This window comes from Zonotrichia albicollis, chromosome 12, assembly GCF_047830755.1.
Source record: "Zonotrichia albicollis isolate bZonAlb1 chromosome 12, bZonAlb1.hap1, whole genome shotgun sequence".
Lineage (NCBI taxonomy): Eukaryota > Metazoa > Chordata > Aves > Passeriformes > Passerellidae > Zonotrichia > Zonotrichia albicollis.
The window spans coordinates 9,433,651-9,459,509 of NC_133830.1; the positions used below are offsets into that span (position 1 = coordinate 9,433,651).

General features: G+C 45.7%; 2 protein-coding genes across 11 annotated transcripts in view; one reads left to right on the forward strand and one right to left on the reverse strand.

The window, feature by feature from the left end:
• Positions 1-25,859, reverse strand: part of CCDC174 (coiled-coil domain containing 174) — a 336,009-nt gene that overhangs the window by 170,881 nt on the left and 139,269 nt on the right. The gene's annotated exons all lie outside the window — the stretch shown is intronic.
• The window catches only part of GRIP2 (glutamate receptor interacting protein 2), a 258,051-nt gene that overhangs the window by 152,686 nt on the left and 79,506 nt on the right, over positions 1-25,859 (forward strand). The window contains exon 1 of one of the 10 annotated variants that reach the window (XM_005488335.4): positions 23,974-24,913. The exons of the other annotated variants lie outside the window; for them this stretch is intronic. Coding sequence (XP_005488392.2) covers positions 24,874-24,913 — 40 coding nt within the window. The 5' untranslated portion in view covers positions 23,974-24,873. Of the gene's footprint in view, positions 1-23,973; positions 24,914-25,859 lie in introns of those variants that run through there. 10 annotated transcript variants of the gene reach the window in all.

Genomic DNA, 25,859 nt, shown 5'->3' on the forward strand with positions numbered 1-25,859 from the left:
TTTCGTTTAAAATCTCAGGGTGGGTTGTGAGATGCATGTCTGAGGTCTGTGATTAAGCTTGTCTGCAGATCTTGCAGCTGATATTTCAATAACTGAACACAACTTCCATGATTCCCTGACTGCCTTTGCATTCCTGGGTTTTGGATGGGATGGGGAAAAAGAGATGGCATGTCTGTCCCCTTCCCCAGTTATGGGCTTTTAATTAAAAAGCTGATTGCCTTTGGAGGCTTATTCCTGTAACCAGATCTGGGGCTTGCTTGTTAAAAGCAGAGGGTTTAAGCCTTATTTGTTGGTGACTAAGGGTATCAGAAATGAGATGGTCTTGATTAGATGCTTTGAAGGAACAGCACAGTAAAATTTAGCATGCTGCAGAAGCTGGGACTTTGTGGGAAAACAGAGTGGGAAGCTGTCTCCTTGGGCACACCTGAGCAGTTTGGAGATAGTGGTGTGCTGTGGGCATGGTGGCACGCTGGCTTCTTCTGAAGCGACCAAATGGTTGGTGAGGTGGGTGCTTGTTGGGAGAACTTGAGTCATCCCTGAGAAGTAATTATTTTATTTGGCTTTATTTTCTCCTGGAACAGCAGGACTTTGTGTTCTGCTTGACTAGGGTTGCAGACTGCTCCTGGTATCTCATCTCTGTATGAGTCAGTGCAGTGGTGAGCAGTCTGCTGTGGCAGTGGGCTGTTTTCTGTTGCTCTTTCTGTTTTCTTTCAAGTCTTTGATTCCCGCTGTTCTTAAGGCTGAGGAAAACAACCTTAAGAATTGCATTTTTAGGTGACGTAAACGATGCAGGTTTTAAAAAAATAACTGGAAGTACTTGCCCCTGCCAAATACCTTAGGATGCTCCTCTATCCTTCTATAAAGGTGTCTGTGCTGTCCTCCTTATGGACAGCAGCCATGTGCTGTGCTGAAAGCCAAACCCACTGCTCTGCTTTCTAGAGATCTAAAATTATGATTCATATGCTTTAACTTCCTAACTGGCCATAATTATGTTTTAATGTACTGAATAAGCTTTTCATCTGGATGTTTTACTATTTACTTAAATTTTGCAGACTTTCTGTGTTCCCATCCTCTTTCTGACAGAAGAATTGGCTGGGGACAGAGCACTGCTGCAGCAGGGACTGCAGTCATCCCCATCCTCTGGGGTGGGAGGCAGGGACAGGGATAGGGAGATATTTCCTTGTATCTGAGAAGTTTGGAATTGACAAAGAGATCAGAGGCTTGGGTCACTGTTCTAACACATACTGTATTGCTGAGCCTCAGCTGAAGGGTTATTTGTAGTTTTCTAAGCCATTTCCATGTTGCTTATTGAGAAAACACTTCACCTTCAAGAAGCCACAGAATCCAAATACAGAGCAGTGATATGCAATAGAAATTGCATTTAATAACCCATTTCATCCAAATCTGGACCCCCTAAAGACAGCAACTTTTTACTTTGAAAATCTGTAGGAATTAAGAGTCTTTTAAATTCATGAGGCGTCTGGCCAAAGTACAGTGATACATTCAAAAAAATTTTTTGTTCTCCCTATATTTTCTTCAATTATAACTTCATCCTTTGCTTTGTGTTCCCAAGTTGTCTGTATGAGCCCGTTATCTAGCTAATGACTACATACTGCTTTCTGTTATCCAGCTAATTACAACTTACCCTTTCCTATGGACCTTAGATTTCCCAAACACCTCCTAAATAACTCTTGTAGAAGATCAATGTACCTTTGTGTGGTTTCATAGCAAACCTCCTGTTCCCTGCCATCCAGGAGAGGGATGCTCCAGAGGAATGTGGTCTGGAGAATACCAAAACCTGGGAGAGACTGTCATCTCCCTAATGAAGGAAACACATCCCTCCATGGAGCACCTACACACAGCCACAGTGTGTGTGGGGCTCTCATTGAGGTCTCTGATTGTGGGCCTCTGCAGGAACAGAATTTGCTTACAGTTCTTATCCTTTTCAAGTCATAAAGGGACTCCTTGATGGATTTTTGTGTCCCTTGTTCCTACTTTGATATCAGAGTTAGAGTATGTAGGTAAGGGGAATCCTTAAATATTACTGGAATTTTCCATTAGGCTGTTGTTAGCAGGGAAACAAAAATCCTGTAAGATGCTGTGATCATGATGTCTCTGCTGGCTCTGGACTGACTGGGGTTAAGCTATTGCACTGCTGTGGTTTTCATTTCTGTCCCCCAGGAAGGGAAATGACATTGCTACCGAGAGCAACTTGTCTGCTCAGTGCTGGGAGCTGGTGGTGGTGTGTGTGTGTGTTCAGTGGCTGCAGGGTGATGAACAGGAATCCTGGGAATGTTAACCACTCTTTTTAATTATTTTTATTATTAATAATAATAATAAATTAAAAATTAGAGCCCTAATGATGTGGAACTAGCCAAGCTTGTGTGTCATAGGAGGAAAGATATAGGATGTCCAACATGGGTGAGTCCCAACCGGAGAAAGCACTGTTGCTCTTGACCTGCTGACATCCAGATCTCTGGGATGCAAGTAAAGAGGCTTGGAGCAGGGCAGCTGCAAGTACAGGGCTGGGTAAGAAGCTGGGGACTGCAGTCTTGTAGCAGTCTGGTGCTTGCTAAATGCCTGCCTTTCATCTGTTGTTGACCTGTGCTGGGCTTGGAGCTACTCAGGAGCAATACAGACAAGCCTTTTGGACAGTAGGCTTGGTGTGTTTTGATCTGTAAGACTCTTCTGTAACCATCAACCAGCCTTTCAATTGGTTGCTGTGGGAGAGAAGTTTTGATGGAATGAGATGGCACAGTTGGATTTACTGGATTTTTTAAAGTCCTGTGGTTGAAATCAGAAAATGTAGATGAAAGGCTTTGGGAGTGAGGGGACAGGGGAAGCTGATCCCCCAGTCCACATCAACCATTGCAGTAGTTTGGGCAGTGTTATCATTTTCCTTTATCTTCCTGAAAAAAATTCCATTAATTAAAAGGTTATATCAATCAGCATTCATTGAGTTTGACAGATCTGATATTCAGTGCTAATTCATGGAGCAGCTCTGCTCAGTGTGTGTATGTGTATCTTTAGGGGCTGGGGCAGCCAGCAAGTCATCATCTGTCACTCTGAGTTCTTGCTCCATCTATGCCTGGTATATCTGGGAGGGGGAAAATGTAGGGGGGAGCCCTTACACAACTGGCTGTGATTAGTGAATATCACAAAAAAAACCAACCAAGCAAAGTAAACATCTGTGTGTTAGCCATCAGAGCACAGGAGCTGACAAAGGGTATTTGAGCAATGACCAAAATGCTCTTCTCAGAGAATACCCACACTTCTCTATGGCCACCCCTAGCAGGACTCTGGGCCAAGCCCCAACAGTGTGGGACTGTGCAGCCTTACAGTGGTTTTTCTACAAGTTAGCCCTGGGAAACATCCTAGCTGGAAATAATTTTCTGCTCCAAAGTGTAATTCCTGTAGCAGGTGATTTCCTTTTTTCTCACTTTCTGAAACAACATTTTGAAGGGCAAGTGCTGATAGGGGTTTTCTTCCCTTTTTCCTTGAGGTATTGCTATTTCCTTTCTTTTCCCTTATAGCACTCATGAGGGCATCCCTCATTATCCTCATCCCTGACAGAACTTTCAAACCCTTGCTCAAATCCTTCCTTGTCATTTTGTCTGACATGCAGTGGTGACATAATGTGACAGGGACATATGTAACAAGCTTCTGTGGAGAGACATATGTAGGAATATATATATATGTGTATAAATATTTTGGTAGCACTTAAATGTATTACCAGTTTCTCCCACATCCCTTTGCTGGTGCAGAACTGTTGATGGGGATTTAGTGTGTTATCCCCAAGCTCCCAGGCAGACACATTGCAGCTTTCTGCTATATTCCACTTTCGTGCTCAACCAGAGCTGAAAGGTCTCTTATAAAGGACAACTGTTCATTTTCCAACATATCCCAAGTAAATATTCTTGATAGTATTGTCTTGACAATAAATAACCTGTGCTGCTCCTGCTTTGTGCAGTGTTATTCTCTCTCCCTCTGTGGCACAGTGCAGTTCCCCCTCCACTGTTTCCTACTGAAGTCTGTAGAGCTTTGCTGCTGTGGCTGCATGAGGGCCTTTTGTATGTCCATGACCACAAAATGAACAGGTGCTGACCTCTTAGGGATCTGACTGAGCTGTCCTGGGTGCATAACTCAGTGAAAATAACAGTGTGTAATCTTACTCCTTACATTATCAATACCATAGTGCAAAAAGCTCGTGTGAGCTGTCTTAACCCACTCCCCATCACCTTCTAGTTGGCTGCTCTGTGCCTTCAAAAACTCCTGGCTTTAGGGGCTGACATATATAATTTTTTTTTCTTTCTTTACTCTTTGTGAGACTTAATTCAAGTAAGCACATAAATTTTATGTCTTGCTAAGTTTACATGAGGTGAGCAGCAAAGGCAAATGTCAAAAGAGGATCTAATTTCTGTCAAAATGCTGGGAAAGGAGAAGATAAATGGTATCCTGTGCTTCTCATGCACTTGACTGTATTATCAGCAAGTTACTATGATGGCCAAGTCCGGCCCTCCTGGCTTCAGAATCCCAAAAAGCCTGGTGTAAAAGGGTTGAAATCTGTTCTGAAGCCTAATTCCGCCTGACATCTGGTGTTTTAGTTTGGTTTTGGGGTGGTCTTTGTTTTTGTTGTTTAGGCATTTTTAATAATGTATTTTTCAACTGTCTAGCAGTTATTTACTATGGTAGGTTGGCTTATACAGGCAACAAAGCAAGAAAATAAATCAACTGTGCATTGCAGCAGCACCTTCTTTCTTACAGGAAGAAAAGGGACCCTGTATATACGTGCGTGTAAGAGCAAAAATATTAACCTGCATCCCTTTCTATCCCCGTTGTCCTCCTGCAGCTCCCTGTTAGCCATTTTAAAAGGAGCTGTGAGTCCAAGTGCAGGGACGTGCTGCTCTCTCGTGGAGCTCCACGCATTGCAGGCGAGGCTGGAGCACAGCACTGCTCTTCCTTGCAGCCTTAGGCTCAGCCTCTGAAACGACTGATGCTTCTTTTTTGGAAGAGAAAAGGAGATTTTACAGGTGATGAGATGAATGGCTTTCCTGTCTTTATATTCCAGCCAGCCCCTGCCTTGGGATGGAACATGCAGGAATACATTGTGGAGCTGGCTTGGCTTTGGTGGGCGGTAAGGAAGGATGAGGATATGATGATAGGGACTGGTTTTTCCAGCCTTTTTTAGGGATTAGTGGAGCTGAAGAGCCTGTATACATACCCAGGATATTAAAGGCTTGTGTGCATGTCCAGCATGCTCTCACAGGCAGCCCTGTGTCTGCAGTGCTGCAGGCAGAGGCAGAGCATTGGGCACTGTCAAACACGGGGCTAAATCCCTCTGGCAGCGTGGAGCACGCCTGAGGTCTGGGATGTTCCCACAGAGGAGCAGGAATTGCCCTCCGTTCCTCCTGCTCTGCTGAGGACTCTGCTAAGTCCTGCTGTCATCCAGCAGCTTCTGTCTCTTGGAAAATTCGATACATAAATTATAAATTTAACATGTGTGCCCGAATGAGGTGATTTTCTGGAGAAGAGCCCTCTCCCCGCTGATGCTGGGGCGGGGAGAGCTTGGCAGCCTGGCTGTGATCGCAAGAGGGCAGAGCTGGCTCATGGCTCGAGAGCTGCTCCAGCTCATGGCCCAGCAGGGACAGCGGGGCTGGCCTTGCCCTTGGCACCGGGGGCAGCCTGAGCAGCCCGGGCTGTCAGCACAAATGTGACTCCATCCCTCTGAATGTGCCCTTCAGTGTCACCTGGGGAATATATAGATGGGACAGGAATATCTCTTGTGACTCTTGCTTTGGAAGGTCAGCAGTACCTGTGCTACACTTGTGGGTGGTCTCTCTATGACGTTAATAAAAGCTTCATATTAATATTGATGTTAGAATTGAAAACATAAATTGATTGCTAATTAGCAGCTGCACTGTGGCTCGAGCAGTGCTGGTAATAATGCATGGAGGCAGCTTCAGTAGCATTGCCTGCTCTGAACTTTGCAAATAGCATAAATGAAGATCACAGGTACTGTTTGCAGTTAAAATAGTAGAGGTGCCATTGCTAATGAACACATTTTCTGTGCAGGCAATTAGCAGGCCAATAATACTGGCACACTTTGAGCCTATCTTTTGTGACATTGCCTGGAAGGAGCTGGAATGATCATGGTGGGTGACTGCCTCCTGGTCACCTGTTGGTGGTTGCTCTTTGCCCTTTCAGGTAACGCAGAAATGCAGAGTTTAAGGCTTTTAAAGAAATTCTAGATTTAGAATGATGGGAGGAGAAAATCTTGTAGCATCTCCTTCAGTTCCAGTAGAAAATAATGACTTGGATAAGTTCAGCCACTCCCTCTGGGATCCTGCCTAGAGACTGAAGTGTAACACAGTGCAGGTACTTTTTGGAAGTCCTTCTTGCTGAGATTGAGCCTCTTGTCTCCCTCTGAGCTGCTCTGGCTCCCTGTAGAGTATTCTGGGAAGGGAGAGACTTTTGTTCTAACTTCATCTCATCGAGAGCAGATCTAAAACATGAGTGCCCACACAGAAGACACTGAGGTCCCTGATCGTAGACTGGAGACAGTCTATGCTGAGTATCTGGGCTGCAAACACAACCTGGATGTTGAAGCAAGTTCATCAAAGCCATGAAGTAATTTGAAACTGAAAATTTGAAATAGCCCAAGACTCTGTCATGTCTCTGAGCATGTTGTCTATCTGAAGAAAACCCACAGGTCATCCTTCCCCACCTGCATTGCCATCACTCTCAGTCCATGACTACAGCTCTCTGTCACATGGATTGGCATCCAGGCTCCCAAGTGCTTCTTAAGAAGGGTCTGTGGAGGTAAGAGATGCCACCCAAGCTGTCTGCTCCCCTCAGCCTCGGGATGAGGGGATTTGTAGACTGTCCCCAGGACAAAGGAAAGAGTGCTGCTCACTTCAGCTGGTTTTCACCCTGCCACAGGCAAAGGTACGGTCAGCCAGATCTCCAGGGCTGTGCAGCACTGTGATGCAAGGTAGTCCCTGCTTCCCACAGAGAGAGTCCAATTAGATCAAAGTTCTAAAAGGCAGCTGAAGCACAGCAGAAACATCATGGCCTTGGGAGATGAGTGGCTGAGTCATGCTGCCTTTGCCCTTCTGTAGCTTGGGAACTTCTCTTCCTCAAGGGATTTTAAATTTTTCTTTAAACTTGGAGGATTTTTGGAGCTTCATGGCAGAGAAATTACTGGCAAGGCTGGATTGCTTTACTTCAGCTTTCCTCACACTTTTCTCCCAGCTGCAAGGTGCAATCCAAAACCATTTCCTTGTCAACAGCTTTTCCTCTTGACTGTTTTAGTCTCCCTGCCAAGGAAACACAGGTTTCTCAGTTCTTCATTTCAGCAGTGGACTAACTTAGGCTGGCACTGGTTTGGAAGCAGTGTTATCCTTCTGAAATGTAGCTGAACTGTAGTGTACTTACTGCACAGGTACTTGCTGCACTGGGGAGGGTTTTTGCTTTGTGCTGTGCTTGACGTTCTGAATAAGGAGTTATGAGGAGGAAATCTTTAATGGGTGTTATTTAGGCTGGTTTGCGTCAAAATAGAAATCCATGGCACAACTCTACTGAACAATTTGGAGTGTCGCAATCAATACAACTGTGAGCTGTGCAGTTTTTAGGTAAGACTCCACACAATCTTCACTCGAGTTTCCTGAGTTTCATTGGTGCCATGAAGTCCAGCAGTAAAGTTATGATGAATGAACAACTCTACATTCTCAGGAATTTCTCCTGGCGTATGGGAATAGTGTAGCATTTTTGGCCCTCTCCTCCAATTCTTTCCTGGAAAGAAAAAATGGAGTTGTAAAACTGAAGGCAGAGTCATGCCATCACCTAAACCATGCCGGCAATCTCTTCTGTGACTGGGGAGCAGCTCCCATGTGCAGCTTTGTCAGGGTTCAGAGTCAGCTCTGCCGTCTCTCCCTCTGTGAGTCTGCACTAAGCAGGTGCAATAGTGGTGTCTGGATTACAGATTCTCCTCTAATGAGGTGATGGTAGGTGGTGCATGCCATTACCCTTCCAGGCTGTTCTAATTACTCAGTTTCTGATCAGACACAGCTTGTATTAATAAGTGATGGCTGAACTCAGTAGAGTGTTGCTGGAGCATCTTAGGCTCTACAGACTCCAGAGCAGCCTCCTCTTTTTGCTTCCCTCATTCCCCTGCTCCATGCACAAGGAAAGTAAGTTTGAAGCTCAGGCTTGGAAGAAGGGTTGGGGAGAGAATAGGGACAGAAAACTAAAACTAACAATAAAGAAACAGTACACTGCAAAAACCTCTCAGTTTTTGTGTGTGATTTCACTTAGAAATTTTCTATATTTTTCTTCTTTTCTTCTTAATTTTTGCCTCATCAGTCCTGGAAGTTGCTTCCAATGGCACTTCCCAAATTTGCATCCCCACCACTCACTTATTTTGTTCAAACACTTCTTTAATCCTCTTTTGTCCCTACCTGAGCCCATCATTTTCACAGTGGGAAAAAGAAAGGCTTCTGTCAGTGGTTGATTGTGTTTGCTCTCCAGCTTGCTGGCTGGGTGACTTAACTCCTTGGGCATGTAGTGCATAGAGAGGTGGTGTCTGGGGGCAGACAAAGAGTGCTTGGGGTGGGCTGGACTAGTGGGGCCGGGAGGATGTGTCCCCATAGCTCCTGGAGCGGAGCCAAATCCTGGGGCCAAGGGTGATGGGGTACACCTGCCTGAACAAGAAAAGCTCCCCTTTAGAGCAGGTGGGTGTCTATGGTGATATAGGAGGCACCAGTGGTGGGGCTGGCAGCGGTGGCCTCCAAACTGGAGCAGTGTGAGAGGGATCCCAAAACCTGGGCACTGGGCTGGCTCTTCAGGGTGCTGTGCAGAAACAAAGAGAAGTGGCCCTGACTTCTCCTGTTGATCCAAATGTCACTGCAAAGCCTGAGGAGAGATTTCCCAAGTACCACAGATGAGTTGACAGGAAAACACAGAAGGAAAAGGACTTTCCCAAGTGAAACAGGCACAGTGGGAGACATTGATTTAGCAAGGAAGCTGGTGGTAAACATTGTCCTCATCTTGAAGGGAATGCATGTGGAACGTAAATGTTGGTACGTTTGACTTAACATGACTGAAGAGCCTCATCTAAGATGCAGAGTAATGAATCTGATGTTACTTAGATCTGAACTTGTCCCTAGGCAATGACATTTGCCTCAGTGAAGACTCATCTTGTACTGTATGTTCATTATAACTGAATTCTCTTTAAGGATGCTCATTGTATAGCATCTCATAAAATAAAATCAATTATGCTTCAGCCATCTTATCTCTGCTAAATGTAAAATGGGAATTGATTGTGCCTCTGAGAAGAAAACTCCTTGTAACACTTCTCATCCGTGTCTAAATGTGTTCCTGGTAGGCCAAGACCATTTAGAAACAGCTGTAGCAAGGGTTGTATGCTGGGGCTGGTGCTGCCTTGTCCTGTCCTCAGAGAAAGTATAGGAAGAGCTCTATGCTGCCTTAATACAGTATCCTTTTTGCAAATGTATTTGGACAACAGCCTGGAGACCAGGACAAAATGTAATACCTGATCCAATCATGCTCTTGGGGTGTCAGATTAGTTGCAGGTCAATGGCAAAGCAGTCTTGTTTAACACATTTTTATCTTCTGTACCAGTGGATCCAAATCGATGAAGAAGATCAGGAGTGCTGGGCCACGGCATGTGGGAGGAAAGCCTGAGTCATGGGTGGTTATTAAAGGACAGCAGAACTGAAATGCCACAAAAGCCTCAACCATGCACCATTGTAGGCTGCGAATTGTTGATGATCTGCAAAGTCCTGGCTGAACTTCTAAGAGTGCTCTATTTCCCTAAAGGAAAAGAGGAATAAAACAGCCTTTTTCTGTAGCCTCTCAGCTGAGCTATGAGAACATGTATGACAGAGAAGGCACGGCCTCCCTTGTGCTGCTGGTTGAGATGGGATGGCATCGCTGCCCTGGGCCCCCAAAAAGCTTCTCCCCCACCTTTCCTGTGGCACCAAGTGAGCCCCATCTGAGTGGCCTGAAGTTTTCTTGGCATCTTGGTGATGTGGTAATGTCCTGTGCCTCTGCAGGTGAAAGGACTAAGGTGCAAAGGGCAGCTGCCACCTTTTATTCTGGGGGAAATGAGTCCAGAGAGTGATGCTGGGAAGGGTGGGAGTGTGGGGCAAAGGACTGCTGGATGCAGAACTGCTCCTGATGGTGCTGAGAACGTTTTTCCTTTCCCAAAAGGTAAGGGTGCCCTTCTAGTATTTTAAGCTCCAGGCTCTATTTCCTGATTGAGAACCATCTTCCATTCTGTGGTTCCCTTATTCATCAGGTCTCTTGCTTGCACTTGGGTTGGTTTTAATTCTCTGCAGGCTGTGCTGGAAACTTCCTGGTCAAGGCTGAAGAACATCAGGTTTGACTGGAATGGGGTATTTTCACCAGGTAACAACTGTTGTTTGAGGATTTAGTTGGAAAAATTTCTCAACCTGTTTAATTAATTTTCCTACAAACCTGGTGTTGTGAGTCTAGTGGTACTCACAGCTCTGTGAATCACTCCCTGGCCTGGCACTGGTGGCCTCAGGGACCCAATGGAGAAGAGCCAAGTTGTGGAGGTGGCATGTGGAGCACTGCAGCATGCTGTCACCAGGTTGCCCTGACAAAAATAGCTGTGGATGCCTCCGGTTGAGACTCTGTGTGATGAGAACGTACGAATTAGGAGCTTACTGCTCACTTTGAAGTCAGTAGGAGAAGGACCAACTTGATCCTCCTTGCTGACAGACCCAAGAGATTACTACTCTTCTTTTGTCCCTAAAGCCAGTGCTGACTAATTCTGAAAAAAGACATGTTGGAGTTATAGCTGGGAAGATGTTGGAGGTATTAGTAGGTCACTGGTTAAACCTATGTAAAACTCTCCAGTGCTTAGTTTGAGGTCAGAGCCCTATCCCCAAATGTAAGACCTGCTTATTGCATGGCAGGGCTCAGAACAAATACCTGTCCCCTTCCTCCCCAGATCCTTTGGGCTCATAGCACTGCTGGTTTCTTTCTCGCTTCCTTATTGACTTGGTCATCTCTGTGAAAACACAGTACTTCCCTAAATTTGGCTTCACAAAGACTGTGGATGTTGTCTCTTCTCCCCTCTTCCTCAGTTTCAAAAACCATCTTAAAAACTGCACAGCGATTTAAATGGCAGCTTGATGGGAATCCATGGCAAATGACTCTGCAATTAGTAAATCTCTCCTATTGTGACAGCTCTACTATTAAACTGCCATAAATGCCAGGCTATTAATCTGCTGTCTGCTCAATCCCCATGCTTCCCCTTCCTTGCCTGTCCTTTTCACCATTTGATTTTTTTTTAAGTTTTAACTGCCTTCCAGCAAGTGTTTTCAGGGAGGGGGTGTGAGGTTGCAGTGGGAAGAAGGTTTTGTGGCACTGTCCTTCAGGAGCTCTTCACCTGTAAGAAAGGTGAGAGAAAACACTGAATGGTCACTCTAAATTGCTTTGAAACTTTTGCTAGTTCAGAACTGGAGTGAAACTCCTAACTTGTAGAAGTCCAAGGAAGGTAAAAGCATAGGGAAGAGAAGCTGTGACAGCAGCTGGGCAGCAATATTGTCTTGGGAAAAGCCATAGCTATCCTAATAGCACACTGAACTTTGCAGCTGCCATTTTCTCCATCTCATGACACAGATGAATATCACATTTCTGAGCCCATAAATCTGCTCTGTCACCCCAGGGCCTGGGGACAGGGGACAGGCAATGTGCTGGGGCAGAAACCTGCAGGGCTGCTAACATCAGTGACAGCAGAGCCTCAGATTTCACCCCAGACAGGGTTTCCATAGTGGTGGTATGTTGTGTGAGGGCAGCACACTCCTGTGCACTCCTCCCTCTGGAAAAGCAGAGGCTGCAATCCAGGGGCAGAGGGAGCAATAACGTGCTGAGGAGTGGCTGCTGCAGTGTGGGACTGGAGTAGCAGGAAGGTTTTGCATTTATTCTGAGCATTGAGATCAGCCTGTTGAGGTGACACTTCTGTCCTGGGGTTTCTGCTAGGCACAGCAGCTGTGTCCTCTGCAGTGGTGTGAGGATGAGCTCATTGCAGGGAGGTGTCTGTGGGCGGGTGAGAAAACACACAGGAAGGCCCTCACCAGCCTTAAATCTGTGACCTCATGGCACAGAGCTGCTGTTCAGTGTGTTCCTGGCCTCAGTGCAGAGGTTTGCCCACCCTGCAGCTCCCCATGTACCACAGTGGCCCACAGAGGAAGAGCTGATGATGGTGCTGTCCACTGCTGCCTGGCAACTTTGCAGAAAATCTGGATGTGTACTTAGGAAATGTGCATGTGTAGCTGTCCTGTTCTTCTCCAAATAAAATGACACTGCCCAGTAACCAACCAATATACTTGCACCTGCTGCTTTGAGAATGTATCTTGCAGTGCTGTCTGTACTAGATCTTTCTGAAAGCTGGAAAATTTGGGATTCTATGGCCTTTCAACAGCTGGAGTATAAAGAAAGCATCTACCCAGGGATGGGCCTTGGAAGAGGTAACAGAAAAGTGACCCATCAACACAAGATCTGAGACTTAAAAACTGTTGGAGGGATGAAATAAAGGGAAAAACTCTGTTGGGGAATTGCATCTTACTTTTTCAGGCTTTTTCCTCGGCCTCAATGACTTAAAAACAGCTGTGATGGCGTAAATCAGCTGTGGCATGTAAACACCTAAATTTTCTTTGTGTCTTGTTGCTATAGAAACTTTCCCAAAGCCTAGGTGCCAGCACAGCCACTTTGCTGTTTTGGGAACACTGGATGCCTCTAAGCTGGGGGCATCCAGTCCTGGAGATTTCCTGAGGGCTTAGGCCCATTCTGGAAAGGACTTTTTTAGCTGCTGAGGTATTAAAGAAAGTGAAGATCTGCATCCACTTAGTGCCAGCTTTATTCCCTGGTGACAGGAGATGGGTTTCCACCGAGCACGCTGCCCTCTGTTAACTGTGGGTATTTGGGAGATTCTTAAATCCAGTATTATATCCCTAATTATGCAGAAATCCTTCAATCTGGCGTGTTTCATCTGGAATTATGCTCGACCGTCAAATCCTGCCAAATTCCTTCTTACAGGGAGGGAGGGAGGGAGGCTGGTGCACTTGGGCTGCTCTCTGCAGAGAGGAGAATCCCGGCCACGGCTCCCAGCCCCGGGCAGGATCAGCAGGTGTGGGCGCTGCTGGAATATCCCTTTCCACAGGGGACAGCAGGTACACCCACCTTCCCTCACCCATGTGGTACCAGGGTAAATATTTATGTTGTTGGAAGCTTTCCAAGTAAGGAGAGTGTTTTTATTTGTGGAGTTCCTTCATGGCAGTGCTTCCAGAGAGGTTCCTTCTAACCCAAGTGATTCCATGAAGAAGGGAAAGGAGAGAGTGGCTTGCAGAGAGGACTGATGTGGTAGCTACAGTAATGACCTGTGAAGAACATTTGCACCTTCCTCCTCCAATACCCTTCTCCTCTGGCTAAATCACTGTACACCAGGAGTGAGTCATTCTGGGGATAACTACAGCTGCATGATGCTTTGTATATTTAATAATGTATTTAATGTAGCTGCAATTCAGATCACAAATATCCTTTGTAATGGTGAGACTGCTGCCCAAAAAACATCCTGGTTTCAGGCAATGCTATTTCTAAAGGAATACAGTTTTTAATTACTTTGGAACACCACATAAAATGTAAGTAATTGTTAGTCAGCCATCCCTGGGCACCATCTACATGCAGTGGTCTCCAGGAGTGTGTGGTTACTGCAGGGGTGCACCTGAAATCTTGCAAGGAAGCTTTAATGTCCCCTTTGTGACCTGCCCTTCAGGTGTTGCTTGTTGGTTCAGAGCCTCTGTAGGCTTCACTGCTCTGTCTGTTTTGATCAAGACCTGTTTGATCCTGTTGTCTCTCCCCTGACATATGTGCATCAATTCTCAGCTATAAGGAAAGCAATCCCATAATTTTCACTCAAATCTCCACATCCTACTAAGCCTTGTGCTGCTTCTCAGAAATGAATTAATAGTTGAGTAAATGGGGTTTACAGTACAGTATGTTTTGGAGAATAAATATGCTTAGGTGATCACTCTGTAAATAATTGGACAGAGTATTTCTTTTACCAAAAAAGAAGCTCTTCTGTAATGCTAGTTCAGTTCTGCAGTAGGTCTGGATCTGCATGTCAGGGATGTCAGATAATGTGAAGGTGGGTGATCACAAAACTACAAAACTAGGTCTTCACAGTGCTTCTTACTGCTTTCAGAAAATAATTTTCTCTGTTCTCTTTTGTTTTTCTTTGAAAAGAAGAGGACAGTCAAAGCATCTGTTTGCTAAATATTCAGCTTTAAAACTTGGTTTTCTTGGTCATAATTTATCCAGTGTTGATTCTGGCTTGGATTCTGTGTGTTTATCTTTGTGGAGTGATAAGGTTTTCAGTATTGTTCCCAGTGGCTCTTGCACAGAAATGTACTCTTGGAGTAGGAGGTCTAGCTCTAGGGAGTCAGCTTCTGCAGGATTTTTGTGCCTCTGAGTACCAGAAACAACACCCAGGAAAGCAGCAATGAACAAATCTCTAACTTTTAATGCCTTCTTGCACAAGTAACTACCACATTTCAGCATGTGAACAGTTGCTGGGGTAGCAGAGAGTGTGCATTTGCTGCCTCTTCTCATGTGTAATCTAAAGGTAAAAATGATAAAGCTTCTTTCCCATAAACTGGGTCACTGGGTTAAGAGAGTTTTGAAAGTATTTCCTTCTAACCCAGGCCTCTAGTATCTCAGCATCCAACTAGATTTTAATATGGTTATATGCTCATGATATGTCTGTCTGTCATCTGCTTGCTCTGAGGATTTTCTCCCTTAGTTGAGGAAATACTTTGCAAGATCGAGATCACTGCTGAATGCAGGATGATGCTGTGACTGGCAACAATTCATCTTCATTTGAACACTAAATATTCCAATTCACCAGCTAATGAAAGGCTTGAATTAGGATAGCAACATCGTGACTGTTCCAGGAAGGCTTTGAAAAGGCAATATTGAGCTGTACTTCACACAAATTCAGTTTTTAAAAACTAGCTGAGCTTTTGAAATTTCTGAGTATGGTACCCATTCCCTAGACTCTTGTGTCTTCTGCTTCCATGGGTTTGACTGAGACACTCTTGTATGGGTAGTATTTGCACTGCTTCCTTCCTGGGTTTGAGTATGTTCTTTTTGATAGTGATTCAGCAGAAAATTCTAGGTTTCAGGGAGAGGAGGAATAGGGGAAGCAGTTACTGAGCTGTATTTGCTGTTCTGTCAAAAGAGATGAATCTTCTCTCTAGTTTACAGATTGCTCAAGTTAGGAAATTGATTCAAGGGACTTGAGATGACCTGTTCTCTAGGCAAACATGTCCTTCTCCTTGGCCATTCAAGGGGAAGCCCTGAAGTTGCTGTTAGACAGCGCATACAGATGGGGCTAGATGCCTTCAGCCTTCCTGAACAGCACTGCTGAGACATTAAGTCATTAGCTTGACTTGTTGATTCCAACATTAAATGCTTCCTCCTCCTCCCCTTACCTTCTGGGCCAAGTGCTCTACTGCTTTTGTGATCTCCAGTCTGGGCGGGATGGGCTGGCACACTGTTACTCCTAATGGCATGGCCTTCCCTGATCTGATCATGGGAATGGGAAAAGATGCTTTGCTAACAGGTGTTATCCTTTGGGACTGGTAATCAGGATCCTGCAAGGAGGTGCCTTACTAAGTAAGGCAGGCAGAAAAAAAAACTGGTTTTCTGAGCAGCAGGAGTGCAGATTTCAGGTGAAGAAGGACTTGGTCTTCCTTGCCCTGCAGCAGCAAGAGCTGAATGGCCATGACCTCATTTTGTTCATTTAAGATGTCTTTGAATGTACCTTTCCTCCCCTTCCCCTCTTTCTGAGATATAGGCTTCACTCTGCCTTTGCTATTAGGGATCCTCCTCTCCTTTAAGTACATTTCTCCCAGGATCAAGCCAACCCCTTTTTCTCATGTAATACAAATCCCATCTAGTCCAGGTAGTCAAGATTCCCAGCTAGCTTTTTGGGGCAGTCTCTGAGAGCAATAGGTCATAGCTGTCACTGTGGTTAGCAGAATTAATTTCTCCCTTTTTAAATGGAGGGCAGTTGTTCTCCCAGCTGGCTCCTTTAAATCTCCTCCCAACCTAGAGCTTAGCAGCCAGGTCCCAGCCACCTTGAGGTTTGTGGGATCATGTTCTGAGTTTTGCGGCATAATGACTTTTCTGCCCGTGTCCAGATGACACTGACTACCAGTTACAAAAGAAACATGGTAAATTCATCTGTTAGCTGCTCTCTCTCCTGCAAGATTTACTTCCATCAGGGATTTTTACAGCCCAATGCCATGTCTTTCGTGATGGGGATGTGTGGTGAAGGAAATTTATTGTTCCCTTCCTAATAGATAGCTGTAATTTCATTTCAGAACAAGCACTTTATGTGCACGAAAGAGGTTCCATTATGCCACCACACAGCATTGGGAGCATCTGTGGCAGTGGGGTATTTGGATTAAAGAGAGTAAAGGCTGCACATCTGCTGCCCTCCACCCCTATTCACAGAACAAAGTGTTAATCCTAAAGAAAAGAGAGCAATTAGCTTGTAAACCCTTCCTGAACCCACTGGAAGATTAGCCATTTTCAATTAAAGCTTTTCAGCTGGAAAGATAATGGGCTAAAATTTCCAGCTTTAAAAAAATACTATTATTGACCATGTGGCTTTATTTCTGCCAATTTGTGTCCTTTATAATTAGCTACCCTGGGATAATTGGTAGTGCCTCACACCATACCCTGATCCCCACTCTCTCCCCTTACAACGCAAATGGGAAGCTGACTTTGTGGTTGGTCTCTTGGCCTGCTGCAGCTGTCATGGATCCACTGGTGTTGTCCCATGCTGGGGATGAGCCTAAGCAATGGAACACAGAGTGAAAGGATAAACCTTTACAGGCTGCTGGGAGCATGATGGAACTGCTCCCGGGAAGACTGGGTGGGAACAGGGAGGCTGCTCCCATCCTGCAAACCTGCACTAACAAGCAATTTGCAGTCCCTCAGGGAGCTCAGCATGTTCTGAAGCCAAAATTCTTCACAAATCACCGGTTCAGCACTTGGGGGTTACCTGGAGCTGTGTGTGGCTCTGCCTTGCCCCAGCTTGGGAGGTAAAACTTGACAAGCTGGAGCGGCAGCTGGGGAAACCTCGCCGGGCACACGCGGCTGCACCAGCCCGGTCCGAGGGCGGCTGCGAGCTCCAGTGCCCCTGGGTGAGCTCTAGCACCTCTAGGGAGCTCCATCGCCCCTGAGCGAGCTCCAGCACCCCTAAGCCAGCTCCATCATGCCCCCGAGTGAGCTCCATCACCTCTAGGGAGCTCCAGCGCCCCTGAGCGAGCTCCAGCACCTCTGGCGGCTGTGGACAGCCAGGAGCCCTCCTGAGGCAGCAGGGCAGCCTGACCTGGTTCCACCCACACTGGGAATCTGCTGCCTGTGGCCTGGCAGTGCCTTTGGGGTCATGGCTGTCTGCTTTCTGTGGTCAGTCCCCTCTGTGCTCCTGCTGTCACCATGGAGTTGTGGGTGGCACTGCTGCTGCCCGGCATGGGCTGTGCTGCCCGCTGTGGGCTGTGGCGCTGCCCAGGGTGGGCACTGCTCCTGACACGCCGTGGGCACTGCCAGGGGTTGCAGCTGACCCAGGCCCACAGCCTCGTCCAGTGCTGTGTGCCCGCTCAGCTGGGCACCCCTTCTGTGCTGCTCTGTAGCCCATGCTACCATGAGGTAATGTCGCCTGCTTTGGTGGCTTTGGTCCCCACATGTGACTCTGAAGCACAGCTGTGTGCTGCTGGTAATGATTGTGCTATGGCTGAGCAAAAGCCGAGGAGGAAGCTGACATTTCAGGGGACTTCCTCGCCATGCAGCCTGAGGTGCTTCACATGGGGCAGCTCCTCAGCCAAGGACTTCTGGATGAGGTGAGCTCACTGAGATATCTGAATGCAAAGCCATCCAGAGCTCTGACTCCTGGGTGCAACGTGGGCTGTGCTTTTTCTGAGTCACCAAAATTATTGGTATTGCTTCTAGCTCTTGGCTGTCTCCCATATAGACCTTGGCCATGTCCCACTTAGCTTTGCCTTGTCTCTTCTAGAAGAGTTGCACAGCATAGATGGTGCATAGTAGCATGCTAGAGCATATATAAAAGCCATTAAAGCCTTTTTTTTGGTGGAGGAATACATCTTGGTGCTCTTGGGATTTCACTGGCCTTGTCATGCTGCTGATACTAATATTGTCTTTTGCAGTCAGCGCTTTTCCTGCTATTTCTTTGTTGAAACACATATGAAAATGTGCCTTGGAAAATATTTTATATCTGAGCTAGTTAATACAGCACCTTGGAGAGAAGGTGTCTGATGCAACAGAGTACAAATGAAGGCTCATTAAGCAGGAATTCAGTGATTCTACTGAATGCCCCAGCAATTAAATTTCATCTTGTTTCATATGCAGGTCAGGAGAGTTAGGAAAGAGAATAGAGGCAGCAGAGCAATGTGGCTCTGTACTATGCAAATTAGTGTTAACATGGCATTTCATTTATTGTTAATGCATTGTTACACTGCTACTCATTGAAAAGAAACTGTGTGACAACGGGTAAGACTGATGACCCACTTGCTTATTTTTCCATCTGTATTGGCAGCATTGCCTCTGCAGAGACCAGTGCCAAAATGAATCCTTTAAGGGGAAGATGCAGAGGTTTTTCTTCCCACAGGCAGGAGTAGAGTTAGATGCTGACTAAGACCTCCTGCAGGTTGTAGCATTGCCTCTTTCTCTGTCTTTTTCTCATGTCTATGGCATGGCCACATCCCTGCTACTGGAAGGGTCCTCTGTTTGGGCTTAAGGACTGCATCCTTTTAGATCAAGAGGAGGAAGTCTTCAGTCCCTACTACTGCAAAGGCCTGAGCTCTTGTAACATATAACACAGTAAGCGGTTTAGGGATGCTGATGTGCTTTGCATCCCCATCTACATGCTCACACCTCTGCTCCCTGCCATCCTTTGGGCTGATTGAGCTCTAAGTTTGTGTCCTATTCTTGTAGGGCTGCAGTGCCTGTTTCCCATTTTCTCTCTATATCCAAAGGTCTATAGCAGAATATGTTTTCTCTCATCTGTACTTTGATTGTGTTGGAGCTTGTTTCACCTAAATTGCTCACCCATAGTGTGGAAGGAAGGTAGATGCAGGCCAGCTGCTCAAAGACCCACTCTTTTCATTCTTGGTGATATGAATAAAATATAAAGAAAAACCAGCATTTTTGCTGAAGGAATCACCAACAGGCCCTTTCAGGGCAGCCACTGGTGCAGGTATTGAAGTGCCAAGTTCAAAGTGCAGCTGCCATGCACTCGCTGTGGATTGGAATGGTTTAATGACCTTAAAACTGGAAATTAGTCCCATCACTGAAAAGTTTAGATGCTTACTTACCCTTTTTTTTTTCTTTTTTTAAATTTTTCCTGTCAACAAATTTCTGTCATTCCAGTACATGGATCACTAAAAGCTGGGAAGTAGGCATTTTGTTTCCTCTAGTGGTATGGTGCTGCTCTTGCTTTCTGTGTCTGCATGGTTCCTCCAAACACACACATGCTTGAAGATTATACTCATGTCATAAGGCTGAGGGATACCAGCCAGCTATATTGCCATGAAAGATTTGAGGGGGATAAAAAGTAAAATCAAATAGGAGAATCTCTAAAGGGGAGGGAGGGTTGTGTATTTTGTCTAGAAAAAGTACTTGTTCTGTACATAAAGCCAAAGAAGTAGAGATAAATGAGAGAAATATGCTCTGTCTACCTGAAAGTGTTGAACCTGCTTTCAGATGCTGTGCATGCAACTTCCAGAGCTCCTTTTGGACCAGGTCATAAACTCCAACCTTGCCCTGGCATGGCTGCTGGTTGTTGCTGTATCTTTAACCTCCTGCTGCATTTCTTATTGCTGTGCCTTGTCAAGCTCATCTCCATTTGGCTTAAAAAATCATTGTAAAGCCAAGATTCACTTTTGTTGGGATGACCTTTGCTAACAAGGTCCCTGAACGAGCTCTTTTGTGTCATTAGAGCTGGCTGGGGAATAAAGGACCTTGTATTTTCCTGCAGCCTATTTGTCTTCCACTGCTTCTCTTATCAGCACTGGGGTCTCCAACCCTAGTGTGTCCTACTCTGATTACCCAGAAAAATGTGCAGGAACCCTTTCATTGTGCTCTGATGGTGGAGGGAATGGATGGGGTCTGGGAAGTCCCTTTGCTCTGTAAAGGAGGTACTCTGTCTCAGTGCTCTGCGTGTGTGCGTGCAGCATGGCTTCTAATTGCTTACTGGATGGGTCAATTTATCTTTCAGTGTTCATTACCTGTAATAAATTAATGTTTAGGACTGGCTGGTGGAATTTGCACTTGAAGAAAAGAACAATCAAGGACTTCTTCCTCTGGCTCCATTATTAAGCTGTTTAAATACCCTTAAAGATTTTTCCTTTTCAAGTCCCTTCTCCATTTGCCATAAAAATATATTGATGAAACAGTGCATTGCATTTTGGGGTTGTATGTAAAAATCAGGGCATCTGCTTAGACCAGAGCTGAGGCCTGAGGCTGATATGCAGTTGTCTGGGGTTTCTAAATAAGCACAACTATGTAAAATTGGAGCAGATGAAATGGAGCAAATGTGCAGCCAGTGGGTAGCTGGGTAATCAGCTGTGAAGCCTCTTCCACTAAGAGAGTGATGGGTCTTCCTTTTCTCCCTCCTCCTCTGCCCTGTCTGTTGGAACCAAAAATCAATCAAAGAAGGGTATAGGCTCTCCAAACTTCTTGATTTTGAGCAGAAATACTTAGAATTCCCAGTAAAAACTGTCTTTTCCAGTAAGACAGCTGGAAGCACCGGGCCTGCTGTGCCAGAAACAAGCCTTGAGAAGGTGGATGAGCAGGAAGATGAGTCCCCAGTCCCAGGGGTCCCTGATGTGCAGGTGTATTATTAAATGGAAGAAGTAGGATGAGAAGAAGGAGATGGCAACAGAAAATCTTAATTTAACATCTGAACTAAAAAAAAAGTAGAAAGCATCTGTGTCAGTCTCTTCTGAACCTTCCCTAACCCAAAGCAATTTCTGTTGCTATTAATATCATTTTATATGCGGTTGGAACGTCGGTGTTCCTCTGCGCTAAGTGCATCTGGTTGGGGGTTTTTCCTCATCATCTTCTTGTGGCTCACTGTTCATTATGTTCATTCAGCTGTCTTCAGAGAGTCTCCTGAGACTTCCTAATGTGGAGTGATGTAAGATTCTCTCTGTGTTCTCCACAGCTCAGAGCATGTTCAGTGCTAAATGGTTCATATCAGGATCTTATGTGAGCATTCCACAGTCCTGTGGCTTCTGACAAGGATCCTTTTGGATGTGGTTAAATAAGTAATGGTTACAAACACCCATCAAACACTGGACTAAATAATGGATATTCTGAAGAGCCTGTGAACTTCCCTCTGCTGTCCTCCCTGTCTTGTTTGGATAAAAGTGTATTCTGTAAATGTTGTCCCAACCAATTTAGGCCATGTAAAGTTTGCAGCATCACTCCCACTGAGGTCCTGGGAGGATTTGTAAGGCAGCTCTGGGGAAATGTGTACGAGTTTCATGAGCAGGACAGGATGTGGTGGATACAAGAAATGCACTAGTACATGTCTGTGCATGTAAGTGTAGATACTCCTTACTTACAACAAATGAACTTTACTTGAAGAGCAGCCTGTTCCTGAGAAAAGTAAATGCCCATTTTTGCAGAGTGGGTGCTTATTCACTGGCATCACCACTTCTGTTGTATGGATGAGAGATACCCACGAGCCTGCATGGATGGATGTTTCCAATAGAGACCACCCAGAAGCTCTCTAGCCATGGACTGTCCTCAGCCTGTGCTGTCTTTTTCCTTGAGCATTTTATACTGAAGTGGAGGTGCAAGAAAGCATTTCCTAAACCCTCTTTCCTCGTGGAATGGTAATAAGAGATCAGAATATGCCAAAAAAACAAAACTGAGTTTTTTTGTTTTCTTTTTTTTTTCCTGTGAAAAGACTTTTTTAACATCCCACCTCCACAGAATTAATTTATTTTAAAAATCATACATTTGTAGGTGAGGCTTGTATGTAGTTGATACTGCCAGGGAATTTTTTGAAAGTTGCTAATTCTGAGCACACAAAGTTTATGTCAAGAAGGTACAGGACAATGCACAGACTGTTCCTGAAACATCCAAACTCTACATATTGTTCCTTGAGTTTGTCACCATAGCTTAGGTTGATGCCTCACGCTCTTTTATGACACCTACACACTTTGATGCCGTATGTTTTTGGTCTGCCTCATTTTGTTGGGGTGTGTGGTGTATCCTTTCCCTTCTCCATTAGAAACTCAAGCTGTTCAACTGGTTTTAATACAGTGCCACCTGCAACATGAAGAAAGTGTTGTATTTGTGGATTTTGGCCAGAAACCATGGAGTAAACATCTTTGGTCCTCTCCAGGCTCCTGGTGCTCTGGTGTCTTGCCAAGCAGCTCAACAACTGCCACCAGCAATCCTGCGCTTGAAATGCCCAAATGCCTATTCCTTCTCCACCAACATCAGAGGAATGGGGCAGCTCCAGCCAGTTCTCATCCACAAAAACAAGCAGCTTCAACTGTATATTAGAGCTGTTCTCACACACTTTTTTATTCAACAGATAACCTGGGAAGAATTTTATGGTGGTCTAATCACACAATTATTTAAAATTTTTCTTTAAAACACCATTTTGGAGACACCCATTTCATGGAATCCAAAGCAATTGGCTATTCTCAAATTAGCAGCTTCTTGTATTTGTGGTGCAACTGGTAATGTTTTTTCCTTTAAGATGAAATTTCTCTGCAGCAAAAGCATTAATAGCTGTGTGAAAAGATTTCTAATTATAAATTTTGCCTCAATTACTAATTAAGTCTATTGTCAGACTGAATAACTTCTTTTAAACAAATTATGGACCAAAATATCTCTTTTGTAAGTAGTTTTTTTATTACTTAGTGATTTTATTGCTTTTGTAGAAGTTATCCTCTCATGAAACAGCTGAATTTGAACCACAATAGGGATGCTGCTGCATTTCAATCTGAACAAGAGCTCTGGCATTAGGCTGAAACCCAGTTATCCTCCTCCACACAGAGTTAGGGCCCCCAGGTCTGTAAAAATTTCCTGCTGCTGCATTCAGATGTGTTTAGTTCCTCTTGATTTATCCTGATTTCTTTCCTAAGGAAACAAGGCTTAACCTTGCTGCCTTTCCATGAGCTTCCTTCTAAATTTGTGACCTCTTGGCTACTTTCAGACAAATCTAGTAGCAGTCTCAACCACGACTGGACCCTCATACAAAAATGTAGATGCTTTTTGTGCCTCAGTCCGTGCTCGTCTTGATCTCTTTTCACTGTTTGTGGGCATAATCTTGCTGTTACAGATGACTGTAGTTCTCAAGGGAATAGGGTGACTATGGAGAATGCTGCCCTGAGCTGGTTAGCACAGTTTACATCTCACAGCTTGGCTGAGAAGGGGACCTGCACAGTGCTGGAGCAGGATCTGACCCTGTGCACATCCTTATAGCCCCATGGCCAGGGCGTTGGCATACCCTGCATGCTCTGGATCTTCAACACAAATCAGTCAACTTTTCCATTTTAATAGTAAAGGAAGAAGACACTGGTTTGCTGCAACCATTTCTTCCAGGGCCAGTGCCCTTTCCCTACCCACAGTGCAGGGGCAGCATTTTCGAGGGAAGCCGTGCAGCATTTTGTCCTGGAGAGCCAAACTCCCTGTGACCAGCTGGGTCCCAGCACTGCCCTCAAAGCCTCCTCTCGACAAAATCTCAACACAGGACTTGGCCTTCTGCCCGTGCTGATTCCTCTGCCCTTCCTAAGGAAGGGTTAAACCGAGTTCTCAGCAAACGCTGTAGGGAGGACACAAGGCTGCAGCCTCATATTCCCTTACGAGCCCCGTGTGTGTGTGTGTTTGGGAGGCACGGTAATGCTTTGACAGCAGCTTGACATTGCCTTGAAAGGTGCTGGAGGCTCTGCAAGCACTTGCCAAGAGGGGGTGGGGGAGAGGAAAGTGTGTCAGGCAACACTGCAGTCGCATCTCTTCGTGTGCTCAGCCCCGCTGCTGCTGCTGCTGCAACTGCAGCTGCAACTCGGGGCTGCTGCGCGGCTCCGCTGCCGGCCAAGTTCTGGCGCGGGGGCAGCGCTGCCTCCGCCGCAGCACCGCCCGCCCGCCCCCCTCCGTCTCTGCCTTTTTAATTCCCCCACTCCCCGCCTGCCATGCCCATGAAAGCCTCGGAGGGGCTCGGGCAGGAAGGGGCCAGCGCATCCCCGCGGGATGATGCCCGCTCTCCGCCGGCGGGGCGCGGGGTGGAATTCCGCCGGGAATGAAGTGCTCGCTCGACATTTGCTGCATCTGCCGGAGCGTCAGGGTTCAGTGGCTGCCTCCCCTTCAACCAGCTGTTCCGGTTAATCACTGCGCTTCCAACTTTTGCTTGGCAATGCCTGATGGACAGTGCAGCCCAGAGAACTAGCACCGGATTTTTAGGACCTCATAAAAAAAATCCCCCATTCCCTTAATTTTCCTATTTCTACACGGGACTGGCGAGCCGCACGTTAAACAGCCGTGTAAAGGTATTTCTTCCTAAAGGATTGCCACATTTCTGAGTCCTCGCAAGCTGGAGAGCCCCGGACGGTGGCTGCTGATCTCGGTGCGGGGGGTGCGGGAGCCGCGTGTGCGCTGCGGCCGCGCTCGGCGCTGGGAGCCGGCCCGGGCTGCCCGGGAAGGGGCTCCAGCCAGGCAGGGAGGAGAGAAAACCGAGCGTCTCTTACAATTAATTGAATGATTTGATAGATAACAGCAGACATGCTTTGTGGACTGAAAAAGGATTTGCAGTCAGACTTTGGTGAGTGAGCCTTGTATTTTTTTTTCCCTTGTCCAGTAGTTTACTTTTGTTTAATCTGATTTTCTTTAAGCATCTTTAATATCGTGAACAGCTTCATGTGCTACTTTTAAAGTGGTTTTACAAATCCAAACCGTTGCATGCAAACTTAATTGCTTTGATTTGTGAACTATTTCTTGGCTTCTCTGTAAAGAATTTCTCCCTGTGACCACTGGAGAGTACCCTTCAGGCTGCCTTCTCCTTCTCCCCCTGGAAGATTGGCAGTCACAGGGGCTGTTCTGGTACCTCAGATATTGTGGAGTCTTTAAAGCTGTTTTGGCTTTTTAAAAAACAAAATCTAAATGTAGCTCCTTATTTCCCAGGCTCAGTGTGTGAATGGTCTGGGCATTCAGCAATAGCGATTAGAGGGCTGGGAAGGAAGAGGGGAGAAGTGCTCTGCTGAATGTGGTGGGATCACTGCCAATGCCCCCCCCTCCTGTATAATCCACTATTACCTTGTCTAATAAATATTTCCAGCTCCTGCTGGAAATCTGACATTTCAATGAGCTGCTAACCCCTGCTTTAGATACGAGTTCACTGTTACTGTGGAGTATAAGTATAAAAAAAAAATCTATTTCATTTCTACAAAAGAGTAGATAGATGAGTGTAGAAGGGCACCTTTACGAAGGGCAGGCATCAAATTCCCACCTGACTCTTTCCAGGATGGACAGGCTCTTATATTTCTAGCTGAGTGCAATATTCAGGTACTTTGTTGCATGCTGTAGCTCTGCTTGTTGCAGCTGAATGTGCTGCATGGAGCTTGTCTTCCGCTCTGATGCAAGCATTTCCCCTTCTGAAAGCAAAGACATTGGAGTTGGAGCTACAGAGGTAATTTATGGTTTCTGAATCATTTTGCACTGCCTGAAGTGATGTAGTGAGACTGACTTCGTCCTCTCCTTGGCATCAAGAA